General features: G+C 44.7%; 1 protein-coding gene across 6 annotated transcripts in view; it reads right to left on the bottom strand.

The window, feature by feature from the left end:
* LOC115172637 (regulator of G-protein signaling 6-like) overlaps positions 1–23,477 on the bottom strand; it is a 62,234-nt gene extending 38,757 nt beyond the window's left edge. For 3 of the 6 annotated variants that reach the window (XM_029730276.1, XM_029730271.1, XM_029730274.1), the window contains exons 1-2: positions 23,019–23,476; positions 20,954–21,069 (exon numbers count right to left, since the gene is read on the bottom strand). In XM_029730276.1, coding sequence (XP_029586136.1) covers positions 20,954–21,043 — 90 coding nt within the window. In that variant the 5' untranslated portion in view covers positions 21,044–21,069; positions 23,019–23,476. Of the gene's footprint in view, positions 1–20,953; positions 21,070–23,018 lie in introns of all 6 variants that reach the window. The other 3 variants (XM_029730273.1, XM_029730272.1, XM_029730275.1) reach the window with 3 other exon arrangements.
* Between the last annotated feature and the right edge of the window lie 1,713 nt (positions 23,478–25,190).

A 25,190-nucleotide genomic window follows, 5' to 3' on the forward strand; every position in this document is an offset into this window, starting at 1 on the left:
ACATGCAGCAGCCACCCCCTCCCTGTAACACAGCCCTGTAGCCTGTCTGTCTACATGCAGCAGCCACCCCCTCCCTGTAACACAGCCCTGTAGCCTGTCTGTCTACATGCAGCAGCCACCCCCTCCCTGTAACACAGCCATGTAGCCTGTCTGTCTACATGCAGCAGCCGCCGCCTCACTGTAACACAGCCCTGTAGCCTGTCTGTCTACATGCAGCAGCCGCCGCCTCCCTGTAACACAGCCCTGTAGCCTGTCTGTCTACATGCAGCAACCACCCCCTCCCTGTAACACAGCCCTGTAGCCTGTCTGTCTACATGCAGCAGCCACCACCTCCCTGTAACACAGCCATACAGCCTGTCTGTCTACATGCAGCAGCCGCCGCCTCCCTGTAACACAGCCCTGTAGCCTGTCTGTCTACATGCAGCAGCCACCCCCTCCCTGTAACACAGCCCTGTAGCCTGTCTGTCTACATGCAGCAGCCGCCTCCCTTTAACACAGCCCTGTAGCCTGTCTGTCTACATGCAGCAGCCACCCCCTCGCTGTAACACAGCCCTGTAGCCTGTCTGTCTACATGCAGCAGCCGCCGCCTCCCTGTAACACAGCCCTGTAGTCTGTCTGTCTACATGCAGCAACCGCCGCCTCCCTGTAACACAGCCCTGTAACCTGTCTGTCTACATGCAGCAGCCGCCGCCTCCCTGTAACACAGCCCTGTAGCCTGTCTTTCTACATGCAGCAGCCGCCGCCTCCCTGTAACACAGCCCTGTAGCCTGTCTGTCTACATGCAGCAGCCACCCCTCCCTGTAACACAGCCCTGTAGCCTGTCTGTCTACATGCAGCAGCCGCCGCCTCCCTGTAACACAGCCATACAGCCTGTCTGTCTACATGCAGCAGCCGCCGCCTCCCTGTAACACAGCCCTGTAGCCTGTCTGTCTACATGCAGCAGCCGCCTCCCTGTAACACAGCCCTGTAGCCTGTCTGTCTACATGCAGCAGCCACCCCTCCCTGTAACACAGCCCTGTAGCCTGTCTGTCTACATGCAGCAGCCGCCGCCTCCCTGTAACACAGCCCTGTAGCCTGTCTGTCTACATGCAGCAGCCACCACCTCCCTGTAACACAGCCCTGTAGCCTGTCTGTCTACATGCAGCAGCCACCACCTCCCTGTAACACAGCCCTGTAGCCTGTCTGTCTACATGCAGCAGCCGCCACCTCCCTGTAACACAGCCCTGTAGCCTGTCTGTCTACATGCAGCAGCCACCGCCTCCCTGTAACACAGCCCTGTAGCCTGTCTGTCTACATGCAGCAGCCACCCCCTCCCTGTAACACAGCCCTGTAGCCTGTCTGTCTACATGCAGCAGCCGCCGCCTCCCTGTAACACAGCCCTGTAGCCTGTCTGTCTACATGCAGCAGCCACCCCTCCCTGTAACACAGCCCTGTAGCCTGTCTGTCTACATGCAGCAGTCACCGCCTCCCTGTAACACAGCCCTGTAGCCTGTCTGTCTACATGCAGCAGCCGCCCCCTCCCTGTAACACAGCCCTGTAGCCTGTCTGTCTACATGCAGCAGCCACCCCCTCCCTGTAACACAGCCCTGTAGCCTGTCTGTCTACATGCAGCAGCCACCCCCCCCCTGTAACACAGCCCTGTAGCCTGTCTGTCTACATGCAGCAGCCACTGCCTCCCTGTAACACAGCCCTGTAGCCTGTCTGTCTACATGCAGCAGCCACCCCCTCCCTGTAACACAGCCCTGTAGCCTGTCTGTCTACATGCAGCAGCCACCCCCTCCCTGTAACACAGCCCTGTAGCCTGTCTGTCTACATGCAGCAGCCACCCCCTCCCTGTAACACAGCCATGTAGCCTGTCTGTCTACATGCAGCAGCCACCACCTCCCTGTAACACAGCCATACAGCCTGTCTGTCTACATGCAGCAGCCGCCGCCTCCCTGTAACACAGCCCTGTAGCCTGTCTGTCTACATGCAGCAGCCACCCCCTCCCTGTAACACAGCCCTGTAGCCTGTCTGTCTACATGCAGCAGCCGCCTCCCTTTAACACAGCCCTGTAGCCTGTCTGTCTACATGCAGCAGCCACCCCCTCGCTGTAACACAGCCCTGTAGCCTGTCTGTCTACATGCAGCAGCCGCCGCCTCCCTGTAACACAGCCCTGTAGTCTGTCTGTCTACATGCAGCAACCGCCGCCTCCCTGTAACACAGCCCTGTAACCTGTCTGTCTACATGCAGCAGCCGCCGCCTCCCTGTAACACAGCCCTGTAGCCTGTCTGTCTACATGCAGCAGCCGCCGCCTCCCTGTAACACAGCCCTGTAGCCTGTCTGTCTACATGCAGCAGCCGCCCCCTCCCTGTAACACAGCCCTGTAGCCTGTCTGTCTACATGCAGCAGCCGCCACCTCCCTGTAACACAGCCCTGTAGCCTGTCTGTCTACATGCAGCAGCCGCCCCCTCCCTGTAACACAGCCCTGTAGCCTGTCTGTCTACATGCAGCAGCCGCCGCCTCCCTGTAACACAGCCCTGTAGCCTGTCTGTCTACATGCAGCAGCCGCCGCCTCCCTGTAACACAGCCCTGTAGCCTGTCTGTCTACATGCAGCAGCCGCCGCCTCCCTGTAACACAGCCCTGTAGCCTGTCTGTCTACATGCAGCAGCCGCCGCCTCCCTGTAACACAGCCCTGTAGCCTGTCTGTCTACATGCAGCAGCCACCACCTCCCTGTAACACAGCCATACAGCCTGTCTGTCTACATGCAGCAGCCACCCCCTCCCTGTAACACAGCCCTGTAGCCTGTCTGTCTACATGCAGCAGCCACCCCCTCCCTGTAACACAGCCCTGTAGCCTGTCTGTCTACATGCAGAAGCCACCACCTCCCTGTAACACAGGACTGTAGCCTGTCTGTCTACATGCAGCAGCCACCACCTCCCTGTAACACAGCCCTGTAGCCTGTCTACATACAGCAGCCACCCCCTCCCTGTAACACAGCCCTGTAGCCTTTCTGTCTACATGCAGCAGCCACCACCTCCCTGTAACACAGCCCTGTAGCCTGTCTACATGCAGCAGCCAACCCCTCCCTGTAACACAGCCCTGTAGCCTGTCTGTCTACATGCAGCAGCCGCCGCCTCCCTGTAACACAGCCCTGTAGCCTGTCTATAGCCTGTTTGTGTGATCGGGGGGGATGGTCTAATGATGGAATAAATGAGCAATGTTGTTTGGAAGATTTATTATAGTTATAATACAGTTGAAGTCAGAAGTTTACATACACCTTAGCCAAATACATTTAAACTCAGTTTTTTACAATTTTTACAATTCTATTTTGTGAAGTGTACCAGTCCCTCCTGTAGCAAAGCACCCCCACAACATGATGCTGCCACTCCCGTGCTTCACGGTTGGGATGGTGTTCTTCAGCTTGCAAGCCTCCCCCTTTTTCCTCCAAACATAACGATGGTGATTATGGCCAAACAGTTCCATTTTTGTTTCATCAGACCAGAGGATATTTCTCCAAAAAGTACAATCTTTGTCCCCATGTGCAGTTGCAAACCGTAGTCTGGCTTTTTTATGGCTGTTTTTGAGCAGTGGCTTCTTCCTTGCTGAGCGGCCTTTCAGGTTATGTCGAAATATAGGACTCGTTTTACTGTGGATATAGATACTTTTGTACCTGTTTCCTCCAGCATCTTCACAAGGTCCTTTGCTGTTGTTCTGGGATTGATTTGCACTTTTCGCACTAATGTACATTCATCTCTAGGAGACAGAATGCGTCTCCTTCCTGAGCGGTATGACGGCTGCCTGGTCCCATGGTGTTTATATTTGCGTACTATTGTTTGTACAGATGAACGTGGTACCTTCAGGCGTTTGGAAATTGCTCCTAAGGATGAACCAGACTTGTGGAGGTCTACAATTATTTCTGAGGTCTTGGCTGATTTCTTTTGATTTTCCCATGATGTCAAGCAAAGAGGCACTGAGTTTGAAGGTGGGCCTTGAAATACATCCACACGTACACCTCCAATTTACTCAAATTATGTCAGTTAGCCAAACAGAATCTTCTAAAGCCATGACATCATTTTTTGGCATTTTCCAAGCTGTTTAAAGGCACAGTCAACTTAGTGTATGTAAACTTCTGACCCACTGGAATTGTGATACAGTGAATTATATGTGAAATAATTTGTCTGTAAACAATTGTTTGAAAAATTACTTGTGTCATGCACAAAGTAGATGTCCTAACCGACTTGCCAAAACTATAGTTTGTTAACAAGAAATGTGTGAAGTGGTTGAAAAATGAGTTTTAATGACTCCAACCTAAGTGTATGTAAACTTCCGACTTCAACTGTATATAGCTAGCTATCTTTTATACCATCCTGGCCCCACTCAGTGTTGTCTAGTATGATTATCTCTGCGGATAGCATTCCCTATCCAGTGCTGGCTACGGCCAGCAGCACAGCAGTAACCAAATGGTCAAATGTATAGTTGCTATGCATCTTTTATTATTTTACTTCATTGGAGAATAAAAATAACAAACTATAATGTCAGTGGAGGTGGAATTTGCTACTGGACCAATACACCCCCTGCATTATTGAAGACTCTACCCACTGAGACATGAGCCATGCTTTGTAATCTAATATCCTGCCACTATATTTCAAAATGATGTGAAATGTCATTTCTGTGTTTCTCTCTCTGCTAGTCCTATCTGAGCGTGACAGCTGCTTGTAATTCAGTGAGTTAGTTTGCAGGCGAACGGCTTGGCAATACCTGCCTCAGGACTTTGAACATCCCAATTATCTTGTAATTTCCCTCTACAAAGGCCCCTGCTGAAGGACATATTTCAGGAAAGGAATTGGAATATTTCTCTCCAAAACACGGGTAAGCTGTTAATGCACCAGGAATTAAGGACATGAAAGAGAGAAAAAGGCAAATATGTGACTCGGAAATGTGAAATGTCAAAGTCTCCCCTGAGCAGTAGTGTTTGCTGATGCTCCTGTCAGACCGTGGAAATGAGGCCCCTCATTTCTGGGGGTCAAGTTTCATAGTAGAGATAACCCATCCCTTACATATGATATTGAGTAATGTTGGCCAGTTTTTACCTAAACCAGAGTGAGCTGAAATGTAGAGATTACAAATCACCTAATATTATGCATACTTATTTTATGCAAAGCACGTTAAGATGGATCCTGCTGTGCACAAGTTCATATGAGTGTTGCAGACATTTCATTGGAAAAACAGTTGTACTGTCGTCTTGGCACAGAATACAGTGCCTTTTGTAGAAGCTGCATGTTAAGTTGCAGTAGCTCCAGATCAAACTGTAGTCTGGCCAGTGGTATTCAATAAACAGAACACATTGGACTTATCACAAAATGTACAGTATATTCATACTGATATTGTACATTTGTACATCCACTGTATATCAACCGTATACCCACTGTACATTTGTATATCTGCACATTCGCTGATAGCTCTATGCTCACTCTATCTAATTGAATATAATGTATTGAAACTTTGTTTAAACTCTGTTGTCTGTATTCTGTCTCTAGCATTAAATGTTTTCTATCACTAGCAGCACCATATTACCAAGTACAATTCTGAGTATGTGTAAATGTACTTGGTGAATAAAGGTGATTCTGATTCTAAATCTGATTCTGATGTGTCCCAGATAAGAGTTTGCACCTTAGTACCTTGGCTAAATCATATTATTCTCTAACCACCATCTGTAACCATAGTCCCAGGCAGTCATGGTCAGTGTGTCTGTAATGGGATTCCATGGCCTAGTTTCCACAGTTCTTCTAACACAGTGCTGCTCTGCTTGGGCTGTGAAGTCAACATCTATCAGGCTTTCAAGTAAAGCCTACAGCGCTGCTCCGTTCTGGAGATGCTCTCTCCCCCATTCTCCGAGTGAATATGCACTGTATGTGACAGCATCGCAGAGACAATTAGGCCTTCAGGGGATTAGCAGCGTACAACAAAAAGTTCAAATCCAAAACGTTGCTCAATAAAAAATTCACATATATTTACAAATGTGCATTTGTTGGTAACTCCATTTCTGGTACCGCATCAGAGCGTGGGAATAACCATATTAGCTTATTCTCATGTTTCAGTCTGACTGCAGCATAGCCTTAACTCTTCTCTGGGCCGTATCGATTACCATGATTATTGTGAGCTTAAAAGCTTCAGGGCTCTCTTTCCGCTTTCCATCTGCCCTTATGAAGACTGATCTCCACTTTAAGTTAATGCAGGCTCAAATTTAGGTCCTTGTGCATTTCGGCATCTTCAAAAATGAGCACTGTACCAGGTAAAAGGTAAGCAGTTTTTGAGCCATTGTAGGTTTATTGAATGTTATTTCACCTCTGATAGATTCTGTACTTAGTTCCCACTGTCATTTTTGCCCTCTGATATTGAGAGAGCGAGAGAGAGAGAGAAAGTGAGAGAGAGTGAAAGATAGAGAAATTCTTGTGGTATCTGACACTCTCACATAAATGTTAGATAGTATAACTTTCTTTACTTGAAAATCTGTATTTACCTTTGTCTGCCAACATGAATCCCAGACTTGATATTAAAACATTCAAACTGGTTATGTACAGGTAACTGCTAAAATAAAGGAAACACCAACATAAAGTCTCTTAATAGGGCGTTGGGCCACCACCAGCTGCCAGCTTCAATGCATCTTGGCATAGATTCTACAGATTGGTGTGTGACACCATTCTTCCACGAGAAATTACCAAATTTGGTGTTTTGTTGATGTTGGTGGAAAATGCTGTCTCAGGTGCCACTACCGAATCTCCCATAAGTGTTCAATTGTGTTGACATCTGGTGACACACACACACACTTTAAACCCCCTATGCTCCTATGAAATCCCTCTTTGAAAGTCACTGAGATCTCTTATTCTAGCCATGGTAGCCAACATAATGGGCAACTGGGCATTTATATGCATGACCCTAAGCATGATGGGATGTTTTAATTGCTTAATTAACTCAGGAACCACACCTGTGTGGAAACACCTGCTTTAAATATACTTTGTATCTCTCATTTACTTAAGTGTTTCCTTTATTTTGGCAGTTACCTGTATATTCTGGTTATGTTATGTATTTTCTATATTCTACTGGTTGTTACAAAACTGTAGTCAATCCTCTCTGAACTTATAACTTGGCTTAGCCATATGGATTAGGTATGGTGATATTGTGTTCTGGGACAATAGCTTTAAAAGGATACATGATTGAGAACATTTCTTCCTGTTTCTTTAGTTTATTGCCTATTCCGCCATTGAGCTGTGGCTTTCTGACAACAAGAAACACAAGAAGAAAAACCAGAATGGTTCCAATTGGGTGAGCTGTCAGTGAATCCTGAAAAGCTATTCTGATGCAAGTCCATGTTCTGAACCCAGGCCAATAGTCTGGCCCTCTGAGGGCTCTCCAGGAAGATCAGTTGGCTGTGATGATTAACATTAAGGGCGAGTGACTCATCCCTGCTTCCCCCTCATCAGACAGGCAATTAACAAGACCCTCCAACACACCAGGAACACCACAGTCCATCATTACCTTACAGACCTGATGACTTGTTCTATATGCTACATGGAGATGATTCAAATGCTATTTTGAGGAAAACTCATCTGTATGCCTCAGTTTGTCATCAAAACAGACAGAAAAGGAGAGCAGATGGTGATATGTTAAATTGCTGAAAGAGTTTTACATGATCAACACTGTCTCTCCCCGACTTTATTCGGTGACAATAGTGAAACACATCAATATTCATTTTTTATTTCAGGCTAACACTACAATGTCTATCTGTCAGCTGTAAAAAGCAGCCATCCACTGTCATGATTGACCCAACATTGAATGTGTCACTATATTCTCCTGTGTTGTTTATCTGTGAACTCACATTCTTCCTCAAGCCTCTCTTCCCTGTGGCTTTTCTCTGAGGAGACAGAATGTGTAGTCTGCAGGCCCACGCATCAGTGGATGCGAGCCCAACACAGAAACCGTATACAGTGTGAAAATCTACTGGAGCATTTAACAAAAACACTCCCCTCACAGAACAGAAGAGTGAGAGCAAAATGTGGGACTGTGGAAGTAGAGGACTGTTTTTTTAGAAACACCTCCAGAGGTTTGAATGTGTCTCTGTTGAAGTCGGTGCTTCATTTGAAGCTGGAACTGAATGCAGAGAGATTGCATGATGAGGATGAGACTAACAGAGAGGCTCTGTTAGAAGAACCAAACACTGACTGGTAGAATACAATAAAATACGTGTTTAGTTTGACTGTGGCAGGTCCACTGAGCCTCACATTGCTCTACTTCTCTGAGAGAACGTAAAATGGCCACAGACTGATGATCTAATGGATGGTCCAACTCTGTAGTCCAGCTCTTAATTCACTGTGTCAGCAGCACCGCAGGGCCACAGAGAGAGGCCTGCCAGTCACACGCCTGCCTGTCAGACATGTCACACTGTCAGACCAGGGAGGATTCGGTCCTTTCACCTAGGCAGGCAGAGAGATGACGAGAGCAGCTATTCTGTTTACACGTCACACACAAAAGGACAGGGGCATCATTGTCGATCAGCGTCATACAAGATTTCAGAGCCCACCTGATTGCATTTCAACTGACTGAAATATGACTAAAAATCATCTTCAACTCTAACCCTATGAGGTGGGTTGTCATCAGTGCTCTGCACACCCAGTTTCTGGAGTAATCTACTGTACGATGATATTTAAGACATGTTCCGTTTACGCTACTATGGAGTTCAAAGCTGTATTTTCCGCCTGCAGTGGGTGAGGTGCGACGCAGGGGGGTTGTGGGGCATGCAGAAGTGGGGCAGCGTGGCGCCTGATCCCTCCCTACACCCTCCTGCCAACCTTCCCCTGCCAAGCTCACAGCGGTGCCCTGCCTGCGGGGAGCCCTGCATCACCATATGTACACATATGGAACCCCATGCATCTGCCCTAATGAGCACGATAAACATCTCTTGTGTGCCTGTGTCTCTATTTAATGTGCTCCTTTTGACTGCAGTTGAGTGGGAGTACCAGAACAAACAGCGAGAGAAGAGACAGAATCCACACTGAGAGGATTTCCCCTAGCTAGCTGGAGCAAAGCCCTTAATTTCCGTCACAGCGTTTTCACTATTGAGTGGTGAATAATCCTTTTAACACAGTATACCCACATACTGTGACTGATCTAATAAAAAACCTCCGGGATTTGTTTTTGGCTATCTGCATTATTATAATTTGGGTGGGTAAAATAACTTTCAGAAAGTCCATTACCGACTAAAGAAAGGGATCGTTAATGTTACGTAACATTTTGAGTTAACTACAGTTTGTGTAGTTTGGCCTTTATAATTTAACAGTATCAAAAGTGAAATATGCAGAGAGTTTAGAGACCCAGCCTGGCCTCGATACACAAGCTTTAGTACAACCGTATGAGTGACACCATACCAGCACTTCTGATAGGCCTGCCTTGGCACCAGTGGACACGCTTGTAAAACCATTCATGCTTGATAAAGTAGCAGGAGGCCTCATACTCAGCAGTAGAGTTGATAACCAGTGTGTCCATTTGGACCATGTTATCTAAACTGCATACAGGAAGCGTGAAGAGGAGCCAGTGGACACCTATGATGGGGAGAGTCTTTTGGAGTATTGAGATATCCTCCACTATCCTCCACTCTCCCAGAGGCACTTGACGGTGATTGGAGAGTGAGTCATGGTCGGTGGCAGGCAGGCAGACAGGCAGGCACTTCTATCCTCAGACCTTCTCCAGTGGAGAGCATGCCTGTCTGTGTCTCTCACAGCTAAAGGTAAAAAATAAACAATCCCAAACTGTGCCAAGTCCTTCCTGTGGTGAGATAATGGACTTGGGATGAGGGGTAAGGTGAGGTGAGGGCCGCTCTCTATACAGTCTCCTGTTCATCAGTGGGTAGGAGCTGTTGCTGAGTGAGGGGTAATACAGTATGTTGGGCACTAGCTGCTGGATGAGAGATGTATACTTTCCGGACGGTCATTCCCTGATTGATTGCATAGGTCAGTTCTATTTAATTTAAAATTCTACTTTTGAGGACACAACAAACTAAAATATCTTCCAGAAACGTAAATATATCCAGTCATTATTTTCCTCCCAAACTCTCCACATTTATGTGTCACATCAAGGGATAAAAATACCAACGGATGAGAATAAATGTGATGCACATGAATAAAAGAAAGGAGAGGAATGACGTCCCAATCGACACGATATTTCTCTAAAAATGGAATGCTTGAAATGAGCTTCAATTATTCATGTGCAATAAGCAGAGGAATAGAGAGTAGGAGAATGAGAGGGAAGGAATAGACAATGCGAGAGAGAGTTGGACAGAGGGGTAGAGATGAGGGAAGGCAGAGAGAGAGAGAGAGAGAGAGAGAGAGAGAGAGAGAGAGAGAGAGAGAGCGAGAGAGAGAGAGAGAGAGAGAGAGAGAGAGAGAGAGAGAGAGAGAGAGAGAACCAGTACATATCTGACATGTACTGTGGGACTTTTGTTGCTCCCATTTATACAACCATTTTATGGAATGGAGCCTAAATACACAGTGTAATCGTACTTCAAGAGACAATAGACAGTATGATTAGAGCTATTTAGTCCAAATTGAATCTGTTGTGTAATATGATGTAAAACATGTTTCATCATGTGTACTGAACAGTAATGACCTTTAAGTCTCAGAGGGCTGGTGAAACATAACAGATGGTTAACATATCAGCAGCATTACTTGATTGAGACTAATATATCAGTTGAAGTACACATTATGTTTATATCTTCTCACTCTAAGGACACAGGCTAAAAGTGGCACTCCAGTCTCCTTTTCACCTAATTTAACACCTAATTTACTTAACAAAAGGCACATCTCAAAAGACGGTCAAGGTAAATCATGACATAGCACGACTTCCCACCAATGTCCTCCCTACTCCTTGAAGTTTGCAGTTATATCTAAAAAAACACTATTTGGATTAAAACATATTTTTGTACACTTTAGTGTGTGTACTTTACTGTATTTATGCTTGGGATATCGCTTTTCAACAGTAAAAGTAAAACAAATGTCTGGAGTACGTCTTTAAATCAGCCTAAAGAGTACATCCACCAAGCAAAAGAACATTCACATTGAAAATAGCTGTATTTTAGAAAGTACATAGAGTGGGTTACTGTATGTGTTGTGTTGGAACATTAACTTTAGGCAGGGTGTGCTTTCTGCACGGTGGAGCCACTGAGAAGGGAGCTGTAATGAAACATCACTCTCAGAATGCCCAACAGGCGTTGGCACAACAAATTGCCTCATCAACTCGGTCTCAGCAGGACTCATTTCTGTGTTAGTCACTCACAATCAACACACTGTTCAAAAAACATCTGGACTGGAGGTTGATACCACCATGCAAAGCACATCTATACACTCACAATTCAGGTACAAATGGGATGCATAACAACATTCAAATCACACACTTAAACACTTGATTACAAACAGTGATGAAATACAGGACCAACACTTAATTCTCCTAGGCAGAGAGAGAAAGCATGCCATGAGACCCTGGTTAAAAATGTGCTGTGTATACAGCAAGCCACCCCCACAGAGAAGAACCCAGACTTAGGGCAGTGTCACAGAAGAACAAGGAACAATTTGTCCTGGGGATTGGATATCTGACTTGTCTATTAATAGTTAATGAGCTTTACCCCGTTGGACCTGTGCTGTGGCCCCACTCCTTTGCCAGTCTCCACAAGGAAAAAGGCTATTTTAAATTTAGGGGTTAGGTTTAGGGTTGGGGTTACAATTAGGGTTAGGGTTAAAATTAAAGTTAGGGTTAGGGGTTAGGTTTAGGGTTAGAGTTAGGATTTAGGGTTAGATTTAGGGTTACGGATTAAGTTTGGGGTTAGGGTTAAGGTTAGGGTTAGGTTAAGGGTTACGGTTAGGGTTAGGGGTTAGGGAAAATGGGATTTTGAATGGGAATCAATTGTTTGGGCCCCACAAGGATAGGAAAATAAGTAGGTGTGTGTGTGTGCATCCACTACATATCGAGCTCTCTCTAAGGTGTGCCACAGTTATTGCCTTGTTTTGCTTCAACAATTCCTCTCTGAGACTCAATACAACGCTGTTAAGACCAGACCGGACAGGCATTCTCCACTTTCTGTGTAGTCATCACAGTCAGTTTCATCTAACTGCACATCCAGGTTAATATTATTACAATTCACTCTCAACAAAAGATAGGCTTAGACATGGCACTAACGTCCATGCAGTGAACGGCCACACGTACTACAGCTTCATCTTCCCAGCGACAGAGACTGGGGTGAAAACCCCTCATGATGTTTTCATACCTAGTGGGCTGTACTGTAACTGTCCGTTGCTCTCTGCGTTAGGATAATACATTTCTTTCGGCTGATGTGCGACCAGGATTAGGGGACGATGGTCCTTGCCTATTCCCAGGTAGCAGAGCGTATTGATGACCATCTGGTCTTACCTCAGCAGCTCCAGCATCATTTCACACTGACTATGCCAGGCTGCCTGCCCAGAGGGTCATTAGCATACCGGGGGGATGGGATAGAGTCCTTCACCACCTCAACTGCAACACTGCATCCCTGTTGTAGCATAAGCTACCTGTCAAAACATAGTGCTTCAAGATGATAGAGGAATATTATTTTAAAACGCTTACAGTGTCCACTTTAAAATATAATCAATGGCACAGCCCCGGGCGCTTTTCTGCAACATGACAGCTCCTTTAGAACATGTAAGGTCCTGGAAAAACAACATTGAATGAGCATTTCCAATGCTTTTCCAATGCTTATTCAATGTTGTTTTTCCAGGACCTTACATGTTCTAAAGGAGCTGTCATGTTGCAGAAAAGCGCCCAGGGATGCAGTGTAAACACACACACAGTCCATTTATATAGCACCAGTAGGCAGTATTTTTATTTTTTTATTTAAATAGGCAAGTCAGTTAAGAACAAATTCTTATTTACAATGATGGCCTACCCCGGCCTAACCCGGATGATGCTGGCCCCCCTATGGGACTCCAAATCACGGCCGGTTGTGATACAGGCTGGAATCGAACCAGGGTCTGTAGTGACACCTCTAGCACTGAGATGCAGTGCCATAGACCACTGCACCACAGTTGACATCAGAGAATAACTCAAAGCATGTGCTGACCAGCTGGCAAATGTCTTCAGTGACATCTTCTCCCTGACCCGGTCTGTAATACCAACTTGTTTCAAGCAGACCACCATAGTCCTCGTGCCCAAGAACACCAAGTTAACCTGCCTAATTGACTATCACCCCATAGCCCTCACATCTATAGCCATGAAATTCTTTGAAGGCTGGTCATGGCTCACATCAACCCCATCATCCCAGACACACTGGACCCACTCCAATTAGCATACCGCTCCAACAGCCCCACAGATGACGCAATCTCTATTGCACTCCACAATTCCCTTTCCCACCTGGACAAAAGTAATACCTATGCAAGAATGCTGTTCATCGACTACAGCTCAGCATTCAACACTATAGTCCCCTCCAAGCTCATCAACAAGCTTGGGACCTTGAGACGGAACACCTCCCTCCGCAACTGAATCCTGGACGGGCCACCCCCAGGTGGTAAGGGTAGACAGCAACACATCCGTCACACTGACCATCAACACAGGGGCCCCTCAGGGGTGTTTGCTTAATCTCCCTGCTCACCAACGACTGCGTGGCCGCGTAAGACTCCAACACCATCATTAAGTTTGCTTACGACACGACGGTGGTAGGACTGATCACAGATGACGATGAGGCAGCCTATAGGGAAGAGGTCAGAGACCTGGCAGTGTGGTGTCAGGACAACAACTTCTCCCTCAATGTGAGCAAGACAAAGGAGCTGATCGTGGATTACAGGAAACAGAGGGCCGAGCACATCGTGAGGCTGTAGTGGAGCGGGTCGAAAGCTTCCAGTTCCTCAATGTCCACATCACAAGAAATGAACATGGCTGATACACACACACACAGTTGTGAAGAGGACACGACAGTGCGTCTTCAACCTTAGGAGGCTGAAAAGATTTGTTATAGGCCCTCAGATCCTCAAAAAGTTATACAGTTGCACCATTGAGAGGATCTCGACTGGCAGTATCACTGCTTGGTACGGCAACAGCAAGGCACTTTAGAGGGTAGTGAGTACGGCCCAGTACATCACTGGAGCCGAGCACCCTGCCATCAAGGACCTCTATACTAGGTGGTGTCAGAGGAAAGCCAAAGAAATTTACTCCAGCCACCCAAGCCATAGACTGTTCTCTCTGCTACTGCACTGCAAGCGGTACTGATGCACCAAGTCTGGAACCAACAGGACCCTGAACAGCTTCTACCCCCAAACCATAAGACTGCTAAACAAGACTGTTAAATAGCTAATCAAATGTCTACCCGCTGCTGCTACTCTCTATTATCTCTCCTGTTGCCTAGTCACTTTTACCATACCTACAGTATATGTACATAGTTACCTCAATTACCTCGTACCCCTGCACCAACTTGGTACTGGTACTTCCTGTATGTAGCCATGTTATTTTTACTCGTCATTGTTATTCGTAATTCACTGTGTATTTATTCCTCGTGTCACTATTTCTACTTTTTTCTTTAATTCTGCATTGTTGGAAAAGGACCCGTAAGTAAGCATTTCACTGTTAGTCTATACCTGCTGTTTACAAAGCATGTGACAAATACAATTTGATTTGATTGCTTGATTTGATTTGAATGCCTGCAGCTCAAAGGAAGCTGAATAAGGAGCATGAAAAATACATTTCTAATGTGATTACTGAGGCCATCATCGGGAAGCATTGGCAGCCCTCAGGCCAGGCAACGATTTACTGTCAGAGTACATCTGCCAGGAACAATCAGAGGCTGGAAAAGCTGTCTGCAATCTACGGAGGGTGAATATTTATGACATTGAAGTGTGTCAGACAATTAGATGTCGTTATCTAGGACAGGGCTTCCTAAACTTTTTGACTTTGTGACCCACCAATTGAGATGTCTTTTGAGTCGCCACCCACCATGAGGGTTGAGCGGTGAAAAAACATACACAGGCCAAAGAAAAGTAAAAAATATATTAACAATACCCTCTTGTTAAAAACATTTAACTGAATGTAGATTTGAGTATGGGCTCTTGTGACCAATTTTAAGACATTTACTATATAATAATGAAATTATTTGTAACAATGCAGGGTTTTTTTTATGTATCAAAAAAGGGGCTTGACAGGGGGCTGAATTTTGTCTGGGTCCTGGACAAGAACATTTGAAGCCCTCAATTTAATGCAGTTTTAAATCCAATTTCCTGCAATTCTACACATTTTGAGATGGTGAATGCTATGTTCTTATGCTCAAACACTATAACAAAATCAATGGGGGCCTAGTTGTCAAGCTCAGGAGTGAAAGTCGATTTAATTTCTTACCGGTACAAGACTCTGTTTTTTTACAGGTGTAATCATAGAATTACATATAAAATCTCTCTTAATTGAATATGATCTCTGTGGGCCTAGAAGGCCTAGTAAAGATTTGTCTTATAACTGTTAACACGTTTTACCGTGTACTGTGGCATAAAAAAAAACACTAAATCAATTATTAGGGCTGAGGTAGTCATGAAGTTTTGTCAGCCAATTATTGTCATGCAAAAGACTGCCGGTCTCACGGTAACTGACCGTTAATTAACATAAACACGTTTAGCATCTCCAGGCCTCCATGCATACAAGCCGCTGATGTGCACCTTTGGAACATCTACATTTAAAAAAGTCAAAAATCTATTCAATATACACCATCACAATAAATACATGATTTATTTCAGTCAGGTTTAAAAAAATATTATGATATGAAGAACATGTGTTTCAGAAGAATAGAATATGAGTTGGACTACAGTATGTTATCTGGCTATGCTCCCATGCCATAGGCTGTAGGCTTGTTCATTTAGCAGAGAAGATATGCTTATAAGTCCCACGCCATTATTATATATTATATGATTTTATAGTAAGAAAAATATAACTGAACTTAACTGAATAAATTAGGAAGGATATGTGGCTACAGTTGAAGTCGTAAGTTTACATACACTTAGGTTGGAGTCATTAAAACTCGTTTTTCAACCACTCCACACATTTCCTGTTAACAAACTGTAGTTTTGGCAAGTTGGTTAGGACATCTACTTTGTGCATGACACAAGTCATTTTCCAAACAATTGTTTACAGACAGATTATATCACTTATAATTCACTGTGTCACAATTCCAATGGGTCAGAATGTCAAACAATCACTTCAGAAAGGTACTCCTGTATGCTACCCACGCACGCTCCACCAAACAGTGCACTGTGCACCCGCAATTTGATGAATGGAAAGAGACACCTGTTACAAAACACCTAAAAGTGTATTGTAATGACATTCTGCGATTGTAATTAGGCCTACACCTGAATTGATGTGTCCACTGCTGACCACCACTATTTATTTTTCTGGGATGCCTTCCCTGACGGCACAGGCTTACTTTCACCCTTGGTCCAGAATTTATTATGGTGATAGTAAATTCTCAAAGATTATAGGCTATTTTATTATTATTATTTTTTAATATACAGTGCCTTCGGAAAGTATTCAGACCCCTTGACTTTCTCCACATTTTGTAAAATTACAGCCGTATTCTAAAATTGATTCAATAGTTTTTTCCTAATAAATCTACACACAATACCCCATAATGTCAAAGCAAAAACTCATTTTTCCTAATTTATAAAAAAAACTGAAATTACAGCCATATTCTAAAATGTCCTAATTTCCTAAGTACTTTGTTGAAGAACCTTTGGCGATTACAGCCTTGAGACTTTTTGGGTATGACGCTACAAGCTTGGCACACCTGTATTTGGGGAGGTTCTCCCATTCTTCTCTGCAGATCCTCTCAAGCTCTGTCAGCTTGGATGGGGAGCGTTCCTGCACAGCTATTTTCAGGTCTCTCTAGAGATGTTCGATCGGGTTCAAGTCCGAGCTCTGGCTGGGCCAATCAAGGACATTCAGAGACTTGTCCCGAAGCCACCCCTGCGTTGTCTTGGCTGTGAGCTTAGGGTCATTGTTCTGTTGGAAGGTGAACCTTCGCCCCAGTCTGAGGTCCTGAGTGCTCTGGAGCAGGTTTTCATCAAGGATCTCTCGGTGCTCCATTCATCTTTGTCTCGATCCAGACTAGTTTCCCAGTCCTTGCTGTTGAAAAACATTCCCACAGCATGATGCTGCCACCACCATGCTTCACCGTAGGGATGGTGCCAAGTTTCTTCCAGACGTGATGCTTGGCATTCAGACCAAAGAGTTCAATCTTGGTTTCATCAGACCAGAGAATCTTGTTTTTCATGGTCTGAGAGTCTTTAGGTGCCTTTTGGAAAACTCCAAGCGGGCTGTCATGCGCCTTTAACTGAGGAGTGGCGTCCGTCTGGCCACTCTACCATAAAGGCCTGACTGGTGGAGAGCTGCTGAGATGGGTGTCCTTCTGGAAGGTTCTCCCATCTCCACAGAGGAACTCTGGAGTGACCATCGGCTTCTTGGTCACCTCCCTGACCAAGGCCTTTCTCCACCGGTTGCTCAGTTTGCCTGGGCAGCAAGCTCTAGGAAGAGTCTTGGTGGTTCCAAACTTCTTCCATGATGGAGGACACTGTGTTTTTGGGGACTTTCAATGCTGCAAAAATGTTTTGGTACCCTTCCCCAGATCTGTGCCTCGACACAATCCTGTCTCGGGGGTCTACGGACAATTCTTTCGACCTCATGACTTGGTTTTTGCTCTGACATGCACTGTCAACCTTATATAGACAGGTCTGTGCCTTTCCAAATAATTTCCAATCAATTGAAATTACCACAGGTGGACTCCAAGTTGTAGAAACATCTCAAGGATGATGGAAACAGGATGCATCTGAGCTCAATGTCGAGTCACATAGCAAAGGGTCTCAATACTTATGTAAATAAGGTATTTCTGTTTTAATTTTAATACATTTGCAAAAATGTCTAAAAACCTGTTTTTGCTTTGTCATTATGGGGTATTGTGTGTAGATTGCTGAGAATTATTATTTTTTAATCCATTTTAGAATAAGGCTGTAACGTAACAAAATGTGGAAAAAGTCAAGGGGTCTGAATACTTTCCAAAGGCACTGAATATATACTGCTCAAAAAAAAGAAAGGGAACACTAAAATAACACGTCCTAGATCTGAATGAATGAAATAAATCTTATTAAATACTTTTATCTTTACATAGTTGAATGTGCTGACAACAAAATCACACAAAAATAATCAATGGAAATCCAATTTATCAACCCATGGAGGTCTGGATTTGGAGTCACACTCAAAATTAAAGTGGAAAATCACACTACAGGCTGATCCAACTTTGATGTAATGTCCTTAAAACAAGTCAAAATGAGGCTCAGTAGTGTGTGTGGCCTCCACGTGCCTGTATGACCTCCCTACAACGCCTGGGCATGCTCCTGATGAGGTGGCGGATGGTCTCCTGAGGGATCTCCTCCCAGACCTGGACTAAAGCATACGCCAACTCCTGGACAGTCTGTGGTGCAACGTGGCGTTGGTGGATGGAGCGAGACATGATGTCCCAGATGTGCTCAATTGGATTCAGGTCTGGGGAACGGGCGGGCCAGTCCATAGCATCAATGCCTTCCTCTTGCAGGAACTGCTGACACACTCCAGCCACATGAGGTCTAGCATTGTCTTGCATTAGGAGGAACCCAGGGCCAACCGCACCAGCAAATGGTCTCACAAGGGGTCTGCGGATCTCATCTCGGTACCTAATTGCAGTCAGGCTACCTCTGGCGAGCACATGGAGGGCTGTGCGGCCCCCCAAAGAAATGCCACCCCACACCATGACTGACCCACCGCCAAACCGGTCATGCTGGAGGATGTTGCAGGCAGCAGAACGTTCTCCACGGCATCTCCAGACTCTGTCACGTCTGTCACGTGCTCAGTGTGAACCTGCTTCATCTGTGAAGAGCACAGGGCGCCAGTGGCGAATTTGCCAATCTTGGTGTTCTCTGGCAAATGCCAAATGTCCTGCACGGTGTTGGGCTGTAAGCACAACCCCCACCTGTGGACGTCGGGCCCTCATACCACCCTCATGGAGTCTGTTTCTGACCGTTTGAGCAGACACATGCACATTTGTGGCCTGCTGGAGGTCATTTTGCAGGGCTCTGGCAGTGCTCCTCCTGCTCCTCCTTGCACAAAGGCGGAGGTAGCGGTCCTGCTGCTGGGTTGTTGCCCTCCTACGGCCTCCTCCACATCTCCTGATGTACTGGCCTGTCTCCTGGTAGCGCCTCCATGCTCTGGACACTACGCTGACAGACACAGCAAACCTTCTTGCCACAGCTCGCATTGATGTGCCATCCTGGATGAGCTGCACTACCTGAGCCACTTGTGTGGGTTGTAGACTCTGTCTCATGCTACCACTAGAGTGAAAGCCCCGCCAGCATTCAAAAGTGACCAAAACATCAGCCAGGAAGCATAAGAACTGAGAAGTGGTCTGTGGTCACCACCTGCCGAACCACTCCTTTATTGGGGGTGTCTTGCTAATTGCCTATAATTTCCACCTGTTGTCTATTCCATTTGCACAACAGCATGTGAAATTTATTGTCAATCAGTGTTGCTTCCTAAGTGGACAGTTTGATTTCACAGAAGTGTGATTGACTTGGAGTTACATTGTGTTGTTTAAGTGTTCCCTTAATTTTTTGGAGCAGTGTATAAAGTACATATATATTTATATATATATATATTTTATTGCAATGCACAAAAATGTTTATCCCGCGAGCCTTCTGGATACCTGCCTCAACCCACAAGTGGATCCCAACCCACAGTTTGGGAAGCACTGCTCTAGGAGATAATGTTGTCTACTTTTGCTTCAATCTTCATGGCGTGTGACCACATTAAACCACATTAAGCCTGCTTATGTTCTGACTGCTCTTTCAGGTGGCCCGGGGAAGTGGAAGCTCATTCTAGGAACCTTATTTCAGCACTGAACAAGGCACAAGCTCATTATACTCATTATCCTCCTATAATCATACTCATTTTCAGACAGACATTAGAGAGAGAAGTTCAATCAGTGAAAAATGTCTTCCTGAACAATATCATCATCAATCTTCCATTGGCTCCATTTCTTTTCTCAAATCATTTGTTTTTCTCTACCCACTATTGCAAAGTCATTAGCAAAAAGGACAAAAATAACAGAATGGATTCGGGACTGGATCTGTCAACTCTTTGCTTTAGTTTTGCAATCATCAGCACATTGGGACTAGTTGGGAGATGAGTTTAAGGTGATCAGAAGCAGGTTTTTGAGTGGGCCTGCCTGTGCCGAGCAAGCTGTAGAGCTGAGAGTGAAGATAACAAGCTCTTTATGAGTGGCTCCAGAGAAAGCAGACGAGCCCACCCTTGGAGGAGCAGCCACTTCCTGTGAGCCCTACTACATTATTACCCACGGTGCCGCTCACCCGCTCCTCTCTCTTCTCCAATCGAAGCACAGGCATTGAGACTCAAGTGCCATAGGGATTATATAATTACCCCTGACACATAAAAGGACCTTTTCTTCCACAAACCCACACTGATGGAGAGCTTATTAAAACTTTTGAAGGTTGCAGAGTACAGACAGTCTGCCGGGCTGCCAGAGAAAGTGTGTGGTGGCCAGTGTGTGTCACATCAGCGGCTGTCTCTGACAGACACACACAGAGAGGGTTTAGAACATGTTTCATTACCTGCCAGTGCGTAGGCCTCTTCCTGTCATATTCATATGGCTCAGATATTGAGATATAATGTGATATAGACATTGAGAGATAAACCGCTGAGGCGTCAGAAACCACTGTGAGATTCATTACTGTACCAATCTGCTTCCGAAACATTGAAATGAACGCTTCCAATGGATAACTACATTGGGTGCTTACCTATAGAAACTGTACCATCTTGTAAATGATCAAATTGTCCTATACCTTGCTATATGGGCTGTCAGAGAGCATACAGACACATACCTTTCTGTAGATGATCATGTTGGGAGAGTCCTCCTCAGGATCTGTTGTCACCATACCCTGTTGTCCCTGGTCTCTGGATCCCTCCTCCATGACTGCTGTGTCCTAGGCTCAGGAGGCTGCACGGACACAGAGAGACAGGGAGCAAAGGGGAGGTGAAAGGACCATCATCAATGTCGAAGACTATTCATAATATACACCCATTTACCCAGGTTGGCCAAGTATCCCATATTTGATTAACAGTTCCCCACAGCAATGTATTCATTTGGTTCAGGGTGAAAAACACGGTCAGTTTATTATTATCATTATGACATTCCCCAAAATGTTTGCTCTTCTCTCAGGTGACAACACCTGTCACAATACAGGCAGATAACAAAGCCCTGGCAGTAATGCAGCACAGTGAGGGGAATATAAACTAGCTGACTAAGCCAAGAAAAATGTCAGGCCTGTGAGTGAAAGTGGCAAAATGTCCTGGCGACAGTCATGTATAATCAGGCATCGTACAGCCTTCTGCTGATAAGATATAGATACTCAGTGGTGTGCAGGACATTGGTGAGTCAGAGACTGTAAACAATAATTATAATAGGTACATTGTTTGTTGGGCATAGGTAATGTGAAGTCAGCCTGTTATTGAATTCATTAGGCTACTATGGTTAAAACCTTGACAATTTGCACAGCTAAGACAACATTAGCCACACAGTGTGCTTTGATCAGGCTTGCTAGTCCTGTGTACTCACGTAAGGCTTAAAAAGCTACCGTAAAGGATTATACATGACCTCCATTCAATATCCATCCCACTACATCTCTCTCTGTTTTTTTCTCTCTCTCTCTCTCTCTCGCTCCCTCGCCCTCTCCCTCTCTACAGGATAATTAATTCTGCTTAACTAAGGATTTTCATAATCTAAGTTCACTAGGCTACAATCATATTCCTCTGCAGTTGAGTAATAATGTGTATCAGATTGGAGTAAGCATTTGTAATCATGCGTCAGGCAGAGAAAGAGAGAGGATTACATCATTTGACACATTCATATTTTTGGAGTACTAGAACAGAGAGGGACGATAAAGCTTCCAAGAACAGTTTTATAAAAAAGCCTTATCATATTTATTTGAATAACTGTTTGTGTTCCACTACAAGAAAGTCTCATCGGTTATTACGGTTGTCCTGAAAGGAGGAGCTGTGAAACTCTGCATTCTGAAACAGTAGTGAGAGAGCATCATGGCACATTCTGTACAAAATTGTATGAAATGAAAGTTTTATACATAGTATAAATCAGTAAAACAACATTTTGCCTGAGTTATTGTTTCTTGAAGTGTGGCCACTTGATGCATTGTAATCCATAACAAACATAGACTATAATGGTTAGAGGATCGGATTGAGATTGAATACATCCAATAAACCACTAGCTGCTCAGCACTAGACATTCAAGGTTGCTTTGAGTCTTTCATAGTCATGATTTATTTCAACTGTTGAACACACGAAGAGCATTATCCTATAGAGCAGGAAGCAGTAATCATGCACGTTATCCACTTTCTTTCCAATGCTGTTATTGCCACCATGATGATGGATTGAGGAGCTGTTTGCAGCCTGAATTGATTAGCAGAATGTCTAAGTAACCAGGAGTTCCTAAACTAAGTTAACATCCTCTCCCTTTATCAATTTCTCCAACCATTCAGACATTCTGTATGAATTATATGACACCTACAAGACAATATATTCCTATGTGAATAGATGAAGACCTGCAACAGCTTCTTGCTATGAACTGCTCCCCACCTATTATTCATGGGAACAACTTCATTTCCAAAGCACGCAAATCTAACGTCACAGAACACCAGTCCTGTAGAAGTCTGTATTTGCGTTAACAGGAACACAGGCACTGACATACATGCACTGACAGTCACCATCTAATTCCATAGCCTCAACAGGATACTCTGAGCTGTGGAGAAAAGTTTATGTACAACAGGCACAAAACAGACATGCAGTTGATCGTCCAAAGCCAATCCCCTTCACTCACACCAGCCAGCCAATACAATGCTCCTGATATCTCCCAACTAATGAAGCATTCATTACCTTAGCAACAAAATAATACCTTGTCCACTGCTCCCTGTTTTGCTGTCCTTACGAACAAGCAGCAGGCAGGTTCATGGTATAATTGGCAGGGGGGAGAAATAATTGAAAAAAGAAAGGATGAAAGCAGTGGAGCAGCGAGAGAGAGCAGCTGGTTGGTCACTGCAGTATTCCTCTATTCCTCCTCTTCTCCAGTTTTCTGTCTGCCATGGGAGGGAGTACGGAGCGGAGCGGTTAGGGAGATCCTCGACTCACATGTGCGTCCCCCTCTCCTCTCTGTCTGTCTGTCTGTGTGTGTGAGGGAGAGGGAGCGAGAGGCAGATTGAGTTGGGAAAGGGGGAGGTAAACGGGAATTAGAGAGAAGTTAAAGAGAAAAAAAGAGGGAGGAGCGAAAGACAGATAGCGCAGAGAGAGGGTGAGTGAGGGATGGGTTGGAAGAGAGGAGATGAGATGGAGAGCGTGAGTGCTTTGGATGCTGGGTAGCAGAGCAGGAAAGCAGGGCAGAGAGAGCTGTACACAGAACCTGGACTCAGGGGTAGACGTAACATAGTAAATGTAAATCTGTCTAATAATATGTTACGTTTTGTATGGTATGTATTCATTTGTGGATGACCATCATCCATTTCGTATGATATGTTACGAATTACAATTGATATAATAGGTGGCTAGGTGGCTTACGTTAGCTAGGCTAGGGTTACGGGTTAGGGTTAAGGTTAGGGCTACGGGTTAAGGCTAGGGTTAGGGGTTTATGTTAGGGTTAAAGTTAGGTTTAGGAGTTAGGGGTTAAGGTTAGAGTTAGGGGAAAGGTTAGCTAACATGCTAAGTAGTTGCAAAGTAGTTCAAAAGTAGTTGTAAAGTTGCTAATTAGCTAGTTGTAAAGTAGTTGTAAAGTTGGCCGTGATGTGATTAAAACACGCAACGTTTGGGTTGCTAGACGTTCGCGTTAAACGCCTACCCATCAACCCTGAGCAACCTCCCGCCTTGAATTTATTTAAAGCAATCTTCTGTTTTATGTAATCATACCATATCATACTAATTTGAGTGTCATAGATTTACATTTACTATGTTACATCTAGTCTTTGAGGCCACTGATGCTGAAAATAAGAATCATTCCATTAAGAGGACACTGAAATCATAATGAAGGCCAAGTTACACTTTGATGGTACAGGATGAATTTGAAATAATGGAGAGATGATTAAATGTGTAGTTTGTTAATCCACGGTTTCATTAACATTTAATTGAAAGCCCATATTCTACAGGCTGCATATAAACAAATGAATGTGCAAGTCAAAGGCTACTGGGTTTTAAATGGTGATATCTAAGACTGCAGCCACTTAATGAACTGACAAACTGTACTGTAGTTATTCTGTAATTATCATCAACATGCTATAGAAACATATTCCAACTAAAAATGTGCTTGTTCCAGGATGGCAAGAGACGATAATCTCTTTCCCTTGCCCTCCCCCTCTCTCTCTGTCGTCTCCTCTCTCTTTAACACTCTAGGAACATCCAAGCTTAAATGGTAAACCAAAATGGCGGAAGCTTTTTTTTGTCTTATGAGATCCAAAGTTCCCCCAAGGAATATTCTCCCAGAAAATCTTTGCCTGGCCAATTTATGAATACATACAAACACATTCACTCACACACATACGTGCGCATGCACACACACACACACACACACACACACACACATACACACACACACAAAGACTTTTCACAGAATCAGTTAACCGGCTACATATATAAACTGTATTGCAGCATTTATCCTTGTTGTCTACTCTAAATATTTCCCTGTCATTCCTCTGTAACACCTTCCCTTGTAGCCTAGCACCCTACAGGCTATGACTGAAACCAAGGACACCTCAGAAACATGCAGCTTACCTTCTGCTTCTATCAGATGAACTGCGTCAAAGGAGCATTTCTACTCTGGATGCAAATAATATCATCATTCAACATCGAATTGTGTGAAAACAAGCTCACAGAAACACAAGCAAACCAGTCAGAGCTGAATAGTAATGTCAGACGTCAGACTACGTGTGTCACGTCTATTATTAAATGTACAAAGTCCATTTAACCTTCTTATATAGTGCTGTTAACCATATACTATTACTACCCACCCCCATTATGGCTGAGATGTATTAACAATAACCTTTGTTGGTGCTTACAGTAAAAAAT

Source organism: Salmo trutta, chromosome 33 (genome assembly GCF_901001165.1).
Source record: "Salmo trutta chromosome 33, fSalTru1.1, whole genome shotgun sequence".
NCBI lineage: Eukaryota > Metazoa > Chordata > Actinopteri > Salmoniformes > Salmonidae > Salmo > Salmo trutta.